General features: G+C 39.9%; 2 protein-coding genes across 2 annotated transcripts; one reads left to right on the top strand and one right to left on the bottom strand.

Annotated features, from left to right (window-relative positions):
• Positions 1 to 1,765: 1,765 nt before the first annotated feature.
• On the top strand, positions 1,766 to 3,535 carry LOC110213971 (olfactory receptor 6B9-like). Its single transcript, XM_020994552.2, has one exon. It carries the CDS (start codon positions 2,198 to 2,200, stop codon positions 3,176 to 3,178), a length of 981 nt encoding a protein of 326 aa, XP_020850211.1. The 5' UTR covers positions 1,766 to 2,197; the 3' UTR covers positions 3,179 to 3,535.
• Positions 3,536 to 16,152: 12,617 nt separating this feature from the next.
• On the bottom strand, positions 16,153 to 17,334 carry LOC110213972 (olfactory receptor 287-like). Its single transcript, XM_020994554.2, has one exon. It carries the CDS (start codon positions 17,287 to 17,289, stop codon positions 16,315 to 16,317), a length of 975 nt encoding a protein of 324 aa, XP_020850213.1. The 5' UTR covers positions 17,290 to 17,334; the 3' UTR covers positions 16,153 to 16,314.
• Positions 17,335 to 17,629: the final 295 nt, after the last annotated feature.

Genomic DNA, 17,629 nt, shown 5'->3' with positions numbered 1-17,629 from the left:
AGGGAGGAGCTGGTTTCTAAGGTTGAAATAATGGGAACCTTGGTAAGAGTTGAGGGGAGAAGTGACTATTCCCTTCTAGAATGTGTGAGAAAGAGAAGAAAGAGAAGAAAGAGAAAGAGAAGAAAGCTAGGTTTGATTGTATGTTCATCAAAAATTCCAGAATGCCTGCATTCCAATCTATCCCCTCCACATCTGCCAAAATAATCATTCTAAAGTACAGAGCTGATCATGTTATTCCCCTCCTCAAAAGCCATAAGTAATTCCCTGTTGCCTCAATGACACAAACTCCCTAGCCTAGCATTTAAGGCCTTCTACAATCTGTCTCCCATCTATCTTTCTAATCTTACTTCCTATTATTCCCACTTACCCCCTCTTCCAGATGAACTTTACCACTAGCTGTTCTCCCAAGGTGACATTCCAGGCATTATGCCTCCCAGCATTTACTCATGTTATCCCAGCTGCCCAGAATTCACTCCCTCCTAATCTCTGACTCTCAGGATCCTTTTCTCCCTTCAAGTCTTAGGTCATCTCCTCTTTCATCACCTCTGAGGTCCTCCTTCCTGAATTTTCCAAGTTGCTAATGTTCTTTCCTCCCCAAATTATCTTGTATTTACTTATCTGTAACATTTCTGCCTCCTATCTCCATCCCCACTAGACCACCAGCTCCTTCAAGGAAGAAACTATTCCTTTTTTTTAATCTTTTTATCCCCCAAATATTACAAAGGCCCTTGAACTTGGTAAATTCTTAATAATTCTTCATTGAATTGAGTTTCCTTGGTGATGAGGTTTGAAGGTGAGAGGGATATGTGTATGTGCTTAATAATTCTAGATGGCATCTCCAGGGTTATAGATTGTGAGTTTCAATGAGATTGGATAAAGTGGTACTGTCCCTCTTGAAATCTGAATTGAATGCATCCGGTGATTTGTTCAGGTGGACTCTGTCCACTTGGGAAATATAGTACAACTTGGAGATCCAGGGAAAGGAAGCAATTTGCACTTCTCTGGATGAAACAAGAAAATGAGGAGATAACGAAAGCTGATATAATTGTACATAATACTGATAGTCAGATTATTCATATTCCTGAACTGGGCAGTTCTTTAAAAAGCTAATTTAGTGTAAACCTGTCTTCAGACCTTAATATTCAAGTGCTAAAATGAGATCCATATTAAATTCTTGACAACCTCCTGGTTTTTTTCTGAATAGAATAGAAAGTAGAGTTTCTTAGCCCTACTTAGGTATGGAGAACCTTAATATTTTGACAAGTGTATTTCAATGTGGTGTGTCCCAAAAGTCTTAGTGTAGTTTAAAGCCTTTATTTTAAGCTACACTTAAACCTTGATAGATTAAAATTGAAGTTTATCTTATAATTAGTTTCCTCTGTAATCCTATGTATTTTATTCTTTACATTTAAAAATATGATTCTGAGAAGGAGTTGATAGGTTTTGTCAAACTATCAAAAGTGGTCCTGAAACAAAAAAAAAGTTAAGAACCCTTGGGATAGAGGTTGAAAAGATTAAAATAGTGATGATACATCTCTCCAATGCTTCACATTTTAAAAGGCATTTTTATACTTGCCATCTCGATTGAAGTTATTAGGACAATTGTTAATACCTCCCATTGTACAAATAAAGAAAATGAGGTACTGAAAGCAAAGTGATTTGGTTCAAATCACTCAGCTGCTTAGTGGTGGATTGACCTCAGTTCAATTCAATTCAACATTTATTAAGCATTTACCATATTGATGGCATTGTGTTATATGATGGGTGTATAAAGACAAAGCAGTTGCTGCTCTAAAGTTGTTTACATTCTACTGTGTGCACAGATAAGTAACTGAACCTTTGATTCCAAGTATAGTTCTCTTTTCACCATACTGCTGGGCATCAGAAGTGCTTAGAAGGCATCCAATTTTATTCCTGGCTCAAGGTAGTATTGCCCTAGTTTCCAATATGTCCAACAAAGAACATCTCCTTAATATGCCTAGCTCAATACACCATCTAGACACTCTTCTCATCAAGAAGTTCATCCTGATGTCTAGACTAAATGCCTCTTCCTGTAACTTCAGCCCATGTCCACTCCCTGTGACCATATCACTAGAGACAGAAAAAGGCTTTCCACCATGTTCTCTAGAATAACCATTTATCCATCCTTTTTTAAATGTCTATTCAGCAATCACCTACTTACAGAAAATAAAAGAATATGGAAGATACTAATGAGACCTACTCTGTGAAAGAATTTATCTTACTGGGTTTCCCAAGCCTCAATCACCTACAAGCCCTGCTGTTTCTGGTGTTCTGTTTCATCTATGTGACGACCCTTATAGAGAATCTGTTCATTATTATAATTGTCCAGGCCAACTGGCAACTTCACACCCCCATGTACTTCTTCCTGGCTAATCTATCGGTACTTGAGGCTTTCTATACCTCAGTTACTGTCCCCAAGATGTTGGGCAACTTCCTGACTGAAAAGAAGACTATCTCCTTTGCTGGGTGCTTCACACAACTCTTTTTCTTCCTTTCCCTTGCCTCTTCTGAGTGCTTCCTCCTGGCAGCCATGGCCTATGACCGATACTTGGCCATCTGCCTCCCTCTGCGCTACCCAGCACTCATGAACCCAACTCTCTGCCTGGGCCTGGCCCTAAGTGCCTGGCTTAGTGGATTCATGGCCTCTTTTGTGTCAATTGTGCTCATCTCCCAATTGAGCTTCTGTGGCCCGAACGTACTCAACCATTTCTTCTGTGACATCTCTCCACTCCTGAAGCTCTCATGCTCAAACACAGAAGCTATTGAGACCCTGGACTTTGTGGCAGCTCTGGCTGTGCTCATGACTTCCCTATTTGTGACAGCATTCTCCTACACCTGCATCCTGGCTACTGTCATCAGGATCCCATCTGGGACAGGCCGCCGCAAGGCTTTCTCTACTTGTGCCTCGCACTTGGTGGTGGTCACTGTTTTTTACACTACCACTATATTCATGTATGCTCGGCCCCGAGCCATCAGCACCTTTGACTTTAACAAGCTGGTATCTATAATCTACTCAGTGGTGACACCACTCATCAACCCTATCATATACTGCCTGAGGAACAAGGAAGTGTGGGAGGCCTTGGCCAAACTCACCAGGATCTCAAGACTCTCTGTGGCTGCTCACTTCAGCTCCTCCATAAGAAGGAAATTCATCTAAATTTAGTCAGATGTGTGTCTCATCTCCTCTTATAACTACCTCTGTTCCTCAGGACAGAGGGGGAAATAGCTTAGTGGAAAAAAGGGCAAAATGAAAACTTGCAAATGCATACTTGTCTCCTGATTAGTATTGTGCCTTCCTTCTCAACTCCATCAAATATGTGGCTAGAACCATGCGTTGAATCTGATAAAATAGAGTTGAATGTGAAGTCTTGGACTTGTGCTCAGAAAATAATTTTACAAGTCCAAGATAAGGAATAAACCAGTTTGGGGACTTCCAGATCACCCTGATAACTCATCTTGACCTTGTAGTTCACTGAACCTTAAGAATACAAAAATACAAAACAAAACACACTTCCCTCACTGAGCTTATGTTGTTCTTCCAAGCTGACATCTTCCCAACATCATGTTTACACTGAATAGGTACAAGGAATAGTGCCAGGTGCCAGCCACTGTAACAAGCTCTTGTGTATTGGATGGGAAAGAAGCTTCTAGAAGTGAGCTTCCCAGCTCTTTCCTTGACCAAATCCTTAAGAGGATTGAGCCTCCTAGGGCCATCCTCCCCCTTAGGGGAATCCCTCACATTAAGCTACAAGGCTAGCCTATTTCATTTCAAAGGTCAAGGTCCAAGAGTAGCACCACAGCAACGGACAGCAACAGCTTCTCTGGGAGACTCTGGGTAAAATGGATGCCCTGGGCTGCAAATAGATTCTGGGAAGATTAGGACAAGGGGTGTGATAGAACTAGAAGCAGAAAAATTCTGAGATTTAGATCTGAAAAGGAATTTAGATTATCTAGTTCTCCAATCATAATTTTATAGATGAGGAAACTGAGGCCCAGTAACACCAAGAGATTGTCCAATCAGACAAGCAGTTCAAAGACTGAAAATTCAGGTTTTTTCCCACCACACTACATAGCCTCTGGTACCATCATATTTATAACTATTTTGTTAGTTGCCTTTCCCTGCTTCCTGCACTAAGTCCAAAAAGTTGGAGATGGATGAGGGAAGCTAGACAAAGGAAGGGAGAGATGAAGAGTGGTAAAGGATAAATGGGAATGGAGATGAACTGGAGTTGCCAAAGTGAAAATAGTGGAACATGGATGGTAAGAGAGAGGACTAAAGGGAAATTCCACATGTGAAACCCAAGGGACCTACAGATAGTAACAGAAGGGGTCCAGAGTTAGGTGTGTGAATGACTGGGTTGAAGGGTTGAGAAAAAGATGTTTAAATGGAAAGGAAAAAAATTCTTAATAGAGATCCCATTATTCCCTGGGCTTCTGGCATCTTCACCCAATTATTATGCCCACTACTCTCCTTTCCTATCTATTCTCTCTGTCATCATACCAGCTTCCCTTCTCTCCATCCTATCTCAGCCTCTCCCTTCTCTTCTATCTTTATTGTATTCTTCTTCCCTACCTCTTTCCATTCTCTCCTCTCCTCCATCCCTAGCCTACAGTACTCTCCTCCTCACCTCTCTTTGCTAAAGTACTATATCCCTATTCCTTTGCCTCCTTTAGTCACTGTAGGTACTACTTTCTCCTACCCCACATTCTTCTCCCTCATTATTCCTTCCATTCTTTTCATATTTTCTCCTACTCTTTGCTTTGCCAGTGACCTTTCTCACCACCTTTTCACTTGCCCACTTCTGTTCCATGGGCTCCCAATATGAACCCACAGTAGACTTTACTCCATGGCAGACCTCACCTGCCTCTATCTGAGAGAACAATCTGAAACTGAGTGGAATCTTTGGTGTATGCCTCATTCCCTGTTCCTAACCCAAGCCCCCCATTCTATCCAACACTGATAAAAAAGGAAATGAGAAGGCATGATACCCATCACACACACACACACTCCCACTGAGGATCTTGTGGGAGATTCACCTAAGTGACTCTGTAAGACAAATCCTCCCCCTAAGATCCTCTAGACAAGAAGCAGTGCTTTGAAGATCTTGAAGGAAGACCTGAGACAGGGCTATACAAAGTATATAAGATGACACTTTGGAATAATTATAAAGTCAGTACTGCTCCTATTCACCTGGAAACCTCATTACCTACATTTCTTCCTAAACCATGCTATTGCCCTAGAAGCCAACTTGGGACTTGGGAGCCAGTAACTAAGTGGAATGGAGGGAGTGAGGAGGGGAAAATTAATTGACAACACTGGAATTGGCCCCAAGGCCCCATATGCTTTTACACTATAGTATGGACAACATGCCTCCACCCCATCCAAGAAAGACAAGCAAATAACTGACCCAGGTGGTCTCCTATCTGTAACAGGAATTCCAATACAGGGATTGGTTGAATGCCTTTCAGAAAGTGCCTCTCCCTGGCTCTGCCCCACATCAGAAATAGAGCTATTTTCTAAACAAATTCCTAAAATTTTCTGGCTTCAGAAAAAGGAAGTATATTCAGGATCAAACATTTCTCAGGAGATAGAGATCTAGATTTGGATTCATTTCCCACCTCTGATACTTACTAGCTGGTATGACCTCAAGCAAGGGACTTTACCTCTGAGTCTCACTCAACTTCTTCCATAAAATGAGAATAATAACTGTAATAACCAATTTGGGGTGGATTGTTATAAGACCCCAAATGAGATAACATACATAATTCATTTCATAAACCTTAAAAAGCAAAATGCTATTGACAAATAATAGCAGTTATTATTGGCCTGACTATAGACAACATTTCTTTTCTTCAAAGTTGGTTTGTACCAAACCTGATCAGGACCCACAATCATGCTCGAAGTAAAGAACAGAATCATACCCCCAAAAAATGATGAAGGTGAAGAGAGCAGAGATAATAAAAATGAATTAAAAGTCTTTATTTGAAATTAGAGAAATACAAAAAAAAAAACTTTTCACAGCAAATTTATATTTTATGAAGGTATTGTGTCTTTATTTTTCAGTTTCGTAAGCTTTAAAACACAACAGAAATGTAATCTATTATTATTGTTATGGTTTTTCAGAAGAGTCTCTGAGATGATTTCCAATTTACCATGATGAGTCCCGTGCCAAGCAGGCTCTTGCTCCCTTCTTTCCTAAGGAAAATAAAGAGAGGCCAACATAGTCACCCACACTGTAATGACCCTAGGTCTGTTATTAACTAGCTAGGTAAGATTGGGAAGACACTTAATTTCTCTGTATCCATGGACTTTTGGAAACTTGATAGACCCCCAATTAAAACTCCTGATCTAAGTCTGTCACCCAACTAAGACCTTCTAAGTCTGTCACCCAACTAAGTTGTTTCTTTAGGTGAACCGAGGGATGCTAGCCACAATGATAAGATGAGCTCATATTCAATTCACAGGCCAAATACAGCAGCTTTCAAAAATACAGGAGATATAAGGATAGACAGTTTCTCTAAAATGACTGTGTATAGTCACCTACTGACTTTCCTCTGTGATTATCTCCAATTTTTTCTGTATGTATCTTATCTATACATAGTTCTTTGTATGTTATCTTCCCCTCCTTGATACCCTCAGTTAAGATTAATGATACCTCATTGATAAGAAGAAAGTCCCCATGTGCCCCCATAATATTTATAGTAGCATTTTTGTGGTAGCAATGAAATGGAAATAGAGTAGATGCTCAATGAGTGAGGAATAGCTAAACAAATCGTGGTACTGAATGTCACAGAATATTAATGTGCTGCAAGAAATGGAGAATGTAATGAACACCGAAAAGCATGGAAAGAGCTATATGAACTGATATGTAGCAAAGTAGGCAAAGCCAAGGAAACAACACATATGACTACAACAATTTCAATGGAAAGAACAATCACAAAAACAAAAACTCTAAAAATAAATGTCATAAAATTACAAAGAATAAGTATGGTCCCAAAAAATTAACAAGAAAAGACATCTCCAGCCCACTCCTTTGCAGAGGTTAGAAGCTCATGAGTGAAAAACATCGCCTTCGTTTTCAGAATTTTGGAGTGTATTGATCAGTTTTGCAAATTTTTTTTCTTCTTCATTTCTCTCTTGTTTTTTTTCTAAAAAATTCTTTGCTATATGGAATGGCTCTCTAGGAGGGTGTGAAGGAGGGTTGCTGAGAGAAATTCTATGGATGTACAAAAGATTTCAATAAAAGTTGATTTTTTTAAAAGATTAATTGTACCTAAAGCATATGGGAAGTACCTTCTACCACCCAGTTTCAGGCTTCTAGGCATCCCTCTGTCTGATTAGGTAGAAAAGAAATGACACAAGGAGAGATCAGATTGTCTCTATCTGGGAAAGATAGACTCCAGACAGGTAACATGAGAATTAATTTACCAGGGCTAAGAACACATGTCTGATTATTGGTTCTAATAAAGAATAATTAAGTTTTTATTTGAAAAAAATGAGCTGAAAGGAATCAAGCAGTGGCAACTTGTCTTCAATTAGTAGACTACTATTTTGGTTAATTGTGGCAAGAAAGGAAATAGTAATTCTCCATAGAAGGCATAGGGGACAATGCTGTTTTCAGATCAATAACAGTATAGTTTTGACAAAGGCCTTGAAAAGGCAGCCAGGAGTAGGCTGTGTCTCACCTCCAAGGTAAGTCAATTTGTAAGAGATACTGCTGTGTAAAGAGAAGTGCCCAATGGTCCCTGAATACTCTTCAAATATTTTTAAATGCTCCCTTTGGCTCCCTTTAGAAATTCATGGAATATTAAAGCTGGAATTGATCTTAGCCCCCTCCATATACAGATAAGGAAACTGAGGCCCAAAGATGGGAAGTGACTTTCTCAAAGTCACATTTTAATTTGCATAGGTGAAAATGAATGAATGAGTGAATGTAAAAAGCACTTATAAAGCACTGTAATATGCTAAGAACTGTGCTAAATGATAGAGATCCAACTTGGGGAGGAGGGGAGGGGGAGATAAGGTACTCCTTATTCTCAAGAAGCTCATAAGACATAGAAGGAAATTTAATTAGATTTCAGATGACAAAGCCCAGAGGTCTTTAGGTTACATCAGTAAGTGGCATGTCAGATGGTAAGACCTGAAGGCAGTGATAGGACAGCTGAGACTTGAACTCAGGTCTTCTGACCATGAGGCTTATGCTCTGGGAAATATTAAGAGGAATGATAGCCATTCCTTAAAAGTAGGCAGAACCCAAGTACCCATCAGAAAAGCTGAGATTTGGAGGAATAAGTTTTATTTTTAGATATCAAGAACAACTTTTGACATCCTATAACAGAGAGGTCTATTGGAAAGTTAAGAACTCTTGTATGAGCTGTGTTGTTTTGTTTGTTTTAACATCTCTAGAAAATACTAATCATCACTCTCATTATTATAGTAGCATTATATAGTGCTTTAAGATTTGCAAAGCACTTCATAAATATTATCTCATTTGATCCTCATAGCAACGCTAGAAGGCAAATGCTATGTCCATTTTACAGATGAGGAAACTGAAGCAATCAGAGGCTAAGTGACTTGTCCAGAGTCACAGCTAGTAGTTGCCTGAGGCTAAATCTGACCTTCAATCTTTCTGACATCAGGCCCATCGATCTATCCACCGCAACACCTAGCTGCCTCAGCTTATCCAATCATCTGGTACTCATTCTCCTAGGAACCTGAGCTCAACCTCCAACTGCCTCTATTCCCCAGATCCTCCACATCTGTAAAAGGCATACATACTTCTGTGTTTCCATTATCAACACAGGATAGTAAGGACTCTAATCCAGAGGTACTTCCCCACTCTATAGCTAGAAAACTTACACCTCCAGTTTTTTGGATCCTTGAGACTGAAGTGTTTTCTTTCAGGCAAAAGCCCTTTTCCGCTTTTACCACTCCCAGCACTCACATCCCCATCTCACTCAGCCCTTCCCTTCCTAAGTTTATCCATTTTACACTGTGCTCTATAACACTACAAAATCTCTCTTCTCCTCAAACTCTTCCTATCGTACACTTTGCTGTGTGACATCTCCACAAGACCAAAGCAACTGTACATCACCAGAGGTATGAGTTGCCCCTTCACCTGGGTATCTTAACATTACCTGCAAGCGCACTCTTCCACTCAAGCCTGCATGTGTACACCCCATTGCTGATCTCTTTGCATGTCAACTCTTCTGAATAAGCATTTGTGTATTTGTGTGGGAGTAAGTTCAAGGTTAATAGGATATTTCTTATCTATCAATTATTATTCTGCTTCATTAAACGTGTTTGCTTTGAACTGAGTTATCTTCTGCATGATTTATAAAAGTAATTACACAAATGGAGGAAAATGAACTATGGCTTGAACAGTTTAAAGATATTGAAAAATTGTCCATATGAAAAGGAATTAGAAGAAAGTTAATTTAGAGTTTCAGAGGGATGAAACCAATGAATGGACCAAGAAACATGGAAAGGTCTCAGGAAGGAAATTGTGAGAACACAAATAATTCTCATGAGGGAGAAAAAGGGGGAGTGTCTATTAAAACTAAAATGAATACAAAAAGAAATCACTGAACACCCTGGATTTTTTCAAAATACATAAGAGATGCTTCACACGAGGCTTGTGATTTATTAAGGAGTAGAAGTAGCCCAGCATTAAAGTATTGAAGAAATATAAATGATGGAAGTAAGGTTGGGTAATCAAAGATAAATACAAAGCTCTATCGGAGGTTTCTCCTGCTTAGCTCTCAACTCTCATCACCACCAAGAAACATTTATTAGGTTCTTAAAATGTGCCAGGTGTTGTGCTAAGTACTAGGGATACAAATGAAAAGGCAAAAGAATAAGCATTTTTATGTAGCACTACTGTGTGCCAGGCATTATGTTAAGTTCTTTAAAAATATTATCTCATTTGATCCTTCACAACAATTCCTAGGTAGGTGCTGATCATTTTTCCCATTATACAGTTGAGGAAACTGAGGCAGACAGAATTATAATTGATTTGCCTAGGGTAACAAAGCTAGTTAAGAGTTTGAGGGCATATTTGAACTCAGATCTTCCTGACTCCAAGCCAAGTGTTATATCCATTGTAACACCTAGCTACCTCTCAAATAAAATCAAAACCAGTCTCTGCGCTTGAGGAGCTCATGTTCTTATGGGAGAGGTGATATGCAAACAACTATGTGCATACGAGAAATATTCCCAGTAAATGGGAGATAATCTCAATGAGAAGGCACAGAGGGAGGGGGCTGTGAAAAGCCCCTTACAAAAAGTTGGATGCAATCTAAGTCTTAAAGGAAACCAAGGAAGTCACGAGATACAGGGGATGAGACAGTGCATTCCAGGCATGGGGAATAGCCAGTGAAAAGGCTTGGCATCTCAGCTCTTTTATGAACTCTCACGTTAGTTCTGTCAGCTCAGTTTTGTTCTGCTCTCCTGATCCAATCAGAGTCTCTTCAGTGAGATGACTTGCTTCTATTTCACAGGAATAAATAAAAATTCATATTTCTGCTATCTTTACCATAACTACCTGTCACTAGAGGTAGTCAAACAGTTGCCACATAAGCACTATCTGGGATATTGAAGAAAGGATTTCTGCATTGGATAGGAAGTTGGAATAGATGACCTCCAAATTACCGTCCATCTCTTAAGATTCTAATTATATGAATCCTAAATGAATCATACTTAGAGCCCAGAGCATTCCAGATCCGGAAATATGTGTAAGATTAAATCATATTTAAAATCCCAGAGGTATTAAGGGAAATGAGAATATAAATCAATTGTGAGCTCTGTCCAAGGTACATTTAGAGCCTAGCTAGTCTGGATACCACAGTGGGAAAACAAATCTGTGACCTTGCCACTGAGATACACATTAGATCTGCTATTTGACTCCCACAGTTTTTCTACTTAAATATGCCCCTGGGAGACATACCAGTGATGCTATTTCCTCTTACCTTCCTTCAGAATTGTGTAGCCATCACCTATCACTAGTAGATAGCTAATGAGTCCCTAGGGATTAGCCTAGGAAGGTGTACAATGGTAATTTGGCAAAAGTTTCTATTCCTCCTCCCCCAACGGGAATTGTGAGTTTCAGGTGATTAAAACGTGTCCATGGAGATTTGATTTTTCCAGAATTTTAGTAATGTGGTTGCTTTTTAGCCAAAGGGTGTTAACTGTTGGATGAACATCATTAAAATACCTGCTTTTCTCACTCAAGGACTCCCTCAAATCAAATAAAATTTAAAACCACATATTTGTATTTACCATTTCTCTGTTTTCAATTTGACTTCTTAATTGTAAAATTTATACTTTTGTCCTTTTAGAGCATTTATTAATTTGTTGGTTGTTTTTAGGGTTTTTTCAGTTGAATTCTCAATTTGTTGTCTTTCTCACTTTTGTTTATCTATGTGTCAAAGGGATACATTTCTCTCTAAGGACCACTTCAACTACGTCACACTATCCTTATTTCATTATCATGTTCTTTAACAGAAATATTTTTTATTTCTATTATTTACTCTTTGCCTTTTTTCAATCCTCATTCTTCTTGACCTCTCTGCTAGCTTTGACACTGTTGATCATCTCCATCTCCTTGACATTTCCTTCTCTCTCGGTTTTCAGGATACCATTCTCTTTCAGTTCTCCTCTTCTGGACATTTTCCTGACTGTCTCCCATGGCTGGAATGCTCTCCATCCTTATCTCTGATGAGTCTTAATTACTGTATGACTCACTGACTGACTGAGTAAACTCCCAGGTTTTTTTGTGCTGAGTCAGTTAATGAATGTGAAGAGTACAACCTGTCATGAATTAAGAGGATTAAGATGGGGAAATACTTAAGTCTTTTCTGAACAGCAACAATTATAAAAACAGTGAGTACTTGGAAATATTATTTAATCAGTTATATTAAAAAAGCAATATTTTATACATATATATATATATATACATATATAGATATATTTGATGGAATAGAAAGGTGTCCAATTCTAAGACATAAGTATGAGTATTAAACATATATACATGTATGTATATATGTGCGTGTGTGTGTGTGTGTGTGTATACACACACACACACACACACACACACACATTTATAGGTGTCTACCCCTGCTCCTACTACTGGGAAATTATTAAAAAAAAAAAAGAAATTATTCCAGGCATGGTATTACGCCTGACATATAGTAAGTAGGTGCTTAATAAATGCTTGATGGTTGGTTAATTGATTGATTGATTGATTGATTGGATAAATGAGCATCATTTTCTGGCCACCCTCAATTTCTTGAGAGATTACCAACCGAGATAGCCTAGAGATCTAAAGCAGTCCATTCCAAAATCACCTTGAGTAAGCTGAAGCATCAGTTAAACTCTAGGACCCTTCTTCAAAAGCATCACTCATGTAGTGGTTAGATAGAACATGGAGAACTTCCTTAATTAAAGGACTGTGGTAGGGGTGGTGAACTTACAGCCTTGAGGCCACACTTGGCCTTCCTGGTCCTTAGGTGCGGCCTTTTGACTGAGTCCAAGTTTCAGAGAACAAATCCTTTTATTAGTGGGATTTGTTCTGTGAAGTTTGGAGTCAGTCAAAGGGCCACACTTGAGGACCTAGAGGGCCACGTGTGGCCTCAAGGCCACAGGTTCCCCACCCCTGGACTATAGGGTTCTGGAATTCTGACTCACTAATTGTTCCTATATTATTTCCCTGCCTCTGAAATTAATTCACAAGCCTTGTAGGTATTGAAGAATGGGGTAACTCCACCTCACATTCTCAGGGTTAAAGTGCTCCAGAATCAAAGAAGAGACTCCATGACTTCATCTCATGCCAAGGGTCTGTGACAGACTCTGGCAATCCCAGATGGAATCTCTGTGCTCTTCTCTCCTCATAAGGGTGTGGGGGAAGGGTTCAACAACAGCTCTTCCCATCTTCTTCAGGGTCAGTGGGGCCTCAGGTTCAACTTAATATCCTGGGAAATCAGATCTCCTATCCTGCAGGAACCTAAATAACTTAAGACTGAAACACCGATCAAGTCAGTGCACATCCCTTCGACTGGCCAAGTCTCTCATTCTCATGTCACACATTTGAGTGTAGATTTGAGCTTCACCTCAGTCCATGATTGTCTGCTGAGTAGTCACGCAAACTTGGGGGGTTGGGGTGGCAAAGCAGGAAAGGAGATGCAAAGAACTTTCCATTCAACTAGCTCATACAACCATAGCGTCCTGAGAATGAGAGAACAAAGGAGCTGGAAAGGCTCAAATATCATTTCTCTGGACATATAAGGAGGCAGTCTGGTGTGTCAGGAGGTCTGGGGAGCTAAAAGCAGGAGGATGACTCTAACCCCTTCTGCAAAGAACATCTGGCCTCCAACTTTTCTCTCCTTCCCCCCAGTTCAAACAGTACTTATTCTTTAAAAAAAAACTAATAATAATATCAGGTTGCTATTATGTATCTCTCCTATCCCTAGCCTTATTTGTGAATGCTTAGGAGCCCTACACTAGCCATGCAGTGACAATCCAGATGGCACATTTAAGAGGATCATGTGAGGTTCACTTGCTTTTGCAGGGCCCAGTTTTTTAAAAGTTAGGTACAATATGCCCAGATAAGTAATCTGAGTAGACAGCTCAGGACTTAGGTACATGAAAACTTGCTCACTATTTTTATGCATGCTATTTTCCCATGATTGAATACCTAGAAATGCACTTGAAGTCAGAAGACATGGGCTTGAGTATTTTCTGTCAATCACTAGCCGTGTTATCCTGGACAAAGAATATGATTTCTATGAACCAGTTTCCTTACCTGAAAAATAGAGATAAGGATATTTCCACTATTGGCTTCCTACATGTGTTATGAGGTCCAATTTAGTATTATTTTCACACATAGTAGGGTCTGTAAAATAGTTGTTGAATTGATTTCAGAGAGGTGGTGTGGCATAATGGGAGGGCTCAGGATTTGAAGTCAGATAATAATAAAGAAAATTAAGACCTGAGATGAGTAAAATGGAAAAATTTTCTTTCCTCTGCTCTTTTATCAGTCACAGTGTAACACGCTATGGAGGTGGAACAGAAGGATGAAGCTAAACTACATTCTTACTGGTAAAGAACTACATTCTTATTGTACTAAGACTTTTGGGACACCCTGCATATTACATGGTAATGCCTTATGTCATTCTTGACAGCCCATCACCAAGAGGGAAGTGAAAGTTACCCTGTTATTTCTCACTTCACATTTCACAGAAACCTCTTCTCTCTTCTTCCCTTATAAGAATAACCTGAAGATATTGAAGTCACTGATGTGAGGCGGCTCAGAGGACCCTGTGCTAATGCTGTGAAATGTGAGGTTGATTCTTTTTTCTTGTGTTTTTAATAAATATAATTAAAAAAAAAAAAAGAGAAGCAATGTGACATAGTAGATAGAGAGCTGGCCTCAGGAAGTTTTTGGTTCAAGTCTTGCCTCTGACGCACAATGGCCCTGTGACCTTGGACAAGTCACTGCACTTCTCCAGGTCTCAGCTTCCTCAACTTTAAAATGAGGAGGTTGGACTGAGTGACCTCTAAGATGTATTCATCTCTATATCTGGGATCCGAAGAATTATTTATATTATTCCTCCATTAAAGTCCTTCAATCCCTTACCACAGTATGGAAGTGATCCTGGGTTCTTGAAAACTGTGCAGAGGGCAAGGTTGAATGGGAGGCACAGAGCTGGAAAGGCCTCTAGTGAGGACCCAGTGACAGACTGGATATCCGTAGTCCAAGGGCAAGCTTACCCAAGAGTCACTGCTTCTGCCAAAAGGTAGCGACTTTTTTCCACAAAGCAACTTCTCTAGATCATCTAAAGCTCATCAGCTGAAGAGGAACTAGAATTGTGCTGGTGAATTGAGTGCCCCCACTGATGAATAGACTATTATTGTTACCAATACGAATTACATCTTTAGAAACTTCCCGCTGACATGAAACGGCTAAATGTGAGGATACCCTCATTCTCTATTTTCTTTCAGAGTGTTAGCATTGGGGGAACATTTTGTCGACCAAATTAAAAATATGGGTAAAAACATCATCATCATCATCATCATCATCATCGCTAACATTTATATAGCATTTTAAACTTTGCATGGGACTTTATAAATATATCATTTTGTCCCTACAACAACTCTATGAGGTAGGTATAATATTATCCCCATGTTACAGATAAGAAAACTGAGGTAGACAGAAGCTAAAGACTTGCATACAGCTAGTATCTGAGGCCCAATCTGAACCCAGATTTTCCTGACTCCAGGCCCAGTGCTTTGTCTACTGCACTGCCCAGCTGCCCAGTTACTACAGGAAAGACTTGTTCAAAATGCAAAAAAAATGTATTTGATTCTCCTCTTCCCACTCCATGATGTTTATTCAAGATCATGTTATGTATTCCCTGCTATTTGGGGCCTGAGCACCTAAAATACTGGGTCTATACAACAAGGGAGAAACCACTTCCACAAAGGAAGCTGGGCAATATTCCATGATGCCAGAATGTCTTATGGGAAAATCTCTGTAGTGCTCAGATGCTTCTGTTCTTTTCTTTCCTATAGAAAAAGAAAAGTAGGGGCAGCTGGGTGGAGCAGTGGCTAGAGCACCGGCCCTGAAGCCAGGATGGACCTGAGTTCAAATCAGACCTCAGACCAAACACTTGATGCTTACTAGTTGTGTGACCCTGGGCAAGTCACTTAACCCGAATTGCAAAAAAAAAAAAAAACACGTAGTAGATGCCTACTACTCAGCCCCTGATAGAAAAGTAATGAACTGCAGATGAAGAATGCAGAATGAAACAAATATTTTCACATATGGTCATGGTTGAGATTTTTTTTGCTTGACTGTGCACATTTGTTATAAAGTTTTTCTTTTTTTGTTTGTTTTCTTTCTTAATGGGGTGGGATGGGAAAAGGAAAAAATGCTTATTAATTTGAAAAAAAAAAGAAATCAAGGGAGAGAAAAATATAAATTACTCTACAGGCTTATAGACCCAGTAGTAAGAAGATTCTGACCCAGAAAAGGGCAAGGGTTATTTCCTTTTTTTCTCTTTGCATGCCCAGCAACTAGCATAGTATTTAGCACATAGTAACCACTTAATAAATGCTTATTGAACTGAATTGAATGTTGTTAATAAGCTTTTATCAGTAATGATGCTTACATTGTCTAGTACTTGACTCAATTCCATCCTTAGCCCAGAGTTAGTCAATATGCCCCCAAACTTTAGTTTAATCAGCTTTAACCAAGAGAAAGGCAGTCAGTATAGGAAGCGAATATGCAACCTCAATTATCTAGCCATACTGTTGAAAAGGCTTTCCCTGAGTCTAGGGGAGCTTTTCTTCCCACTGACTGTTTTCCTAAAGGCTTTCTTCACATCTTTGTTCCTAAGAGTGTATATAAAGGGATTGAGTACAGGGGTTACAATGGTGTTCAAGACTGTAATGGCCTTGGTCAAGTCCAGGGAGCTCTCAACAGAGGTTCTCACATGCAAGAAAATGGTAGAACCATACCAGATAAGTACTACAGTGAGGTGGGAGGAACATGTGGAAAAGGCCTTGTATCGGCCATGGGCTGACGGGATCTTCACAATAGTGGAGATGATACAGATGTAGGAGACCAAGGTGACGACGCAGGAGCCCAAGATGACACAAAAGGCAATCCCAAAAGACACCAGCTCTACTACCCGGGTATCAGTGCAGGATAACACAATCCACGGGGCGATGTCACAGAAGAAGTGGTTGATAACGTTGGAGGCACAAAAGGAGAGGCGAGTGATGAGGACAGTGGGTACAATGATGGCTGAGAAGCCACACACCCAGGAACCCAGGGCAAGACGGGCTGAGACAATGTGGGTCATGATGGCGCTGTATCGCAGAGGATAGCAGATGGCCAGATAGCGGTCGTATGCCATCACAGCCAAAAGAAAATACTCAGTGCACCCCAGGGAGAAGACAAAGTACATTTGAATGGCACAGCTGATGAAGGAGATGGCTTTGCTCTGAGATGCAAAGTTAGCCAAGGTCTTGGGGACACAGGCTGTGGTGAACCAGATCTCCAGGAAGGAGAGATTACAGAGGAAAAAGTACATGGGGGTCTGAAGGTGATGATTGGTCCATACCAGCGTGATGATGGCCATGTTGCCTGTTACAGTGAGCACATACATGACAAAGAACAACAGGAAGAGGGATATCTGCAAACCCTGCGTCCCTGGGAATCCCAGGAGAATAAATTCCTCCAAGTTGGATAGGTTCTTCTTTTCCATCCACGCAACAGGAACTGCTAGAATACACAGGATCACACTGTTAAGGAAACCCTTAACACAGCATTCCTTCATTCATTCAACAAACACTTATTAAGTGCCTACTATGTTCAAGTTGTCATATGGAGGACTAGCAATACCAAAACAATTATTTTTAAAGTACCTGCCCTCAAGAAACTTATACTCTGCTGAGGGCTGAGGTACAAGATTCACTGAGCTAGGTAAATAATTTGAGGAGGAAGAGAGCGCTTGCTATGCACATGGCACATAGTAGGTGCTTGATAAATGCTAATTTATTGACTATAGGGATCAAGAAAGATATGAGCTGAGCCTCAAAGGAAGC

Source organism: Phascolarctos cinereus, unplaced genomic scaffold (assembly GCF_003287225.1).
Source record: "Phascolarctos cinereus isolate Bilbo 61053 unplaced genomic scaffold, phaCin_HiC Scaffold_3;HRSCAF=262, whole genome shotgun sequence".
Lineage (NCBI taxonomy): Eukaryota > Metazoa > Chordata > Mammalia > Diprotodontia > Phascolarctidae > Phascolarctos > Phascolarctos cinereus.
This window is presented reverse-complemented; position numbering and strand designations above follow the sequence as displayed.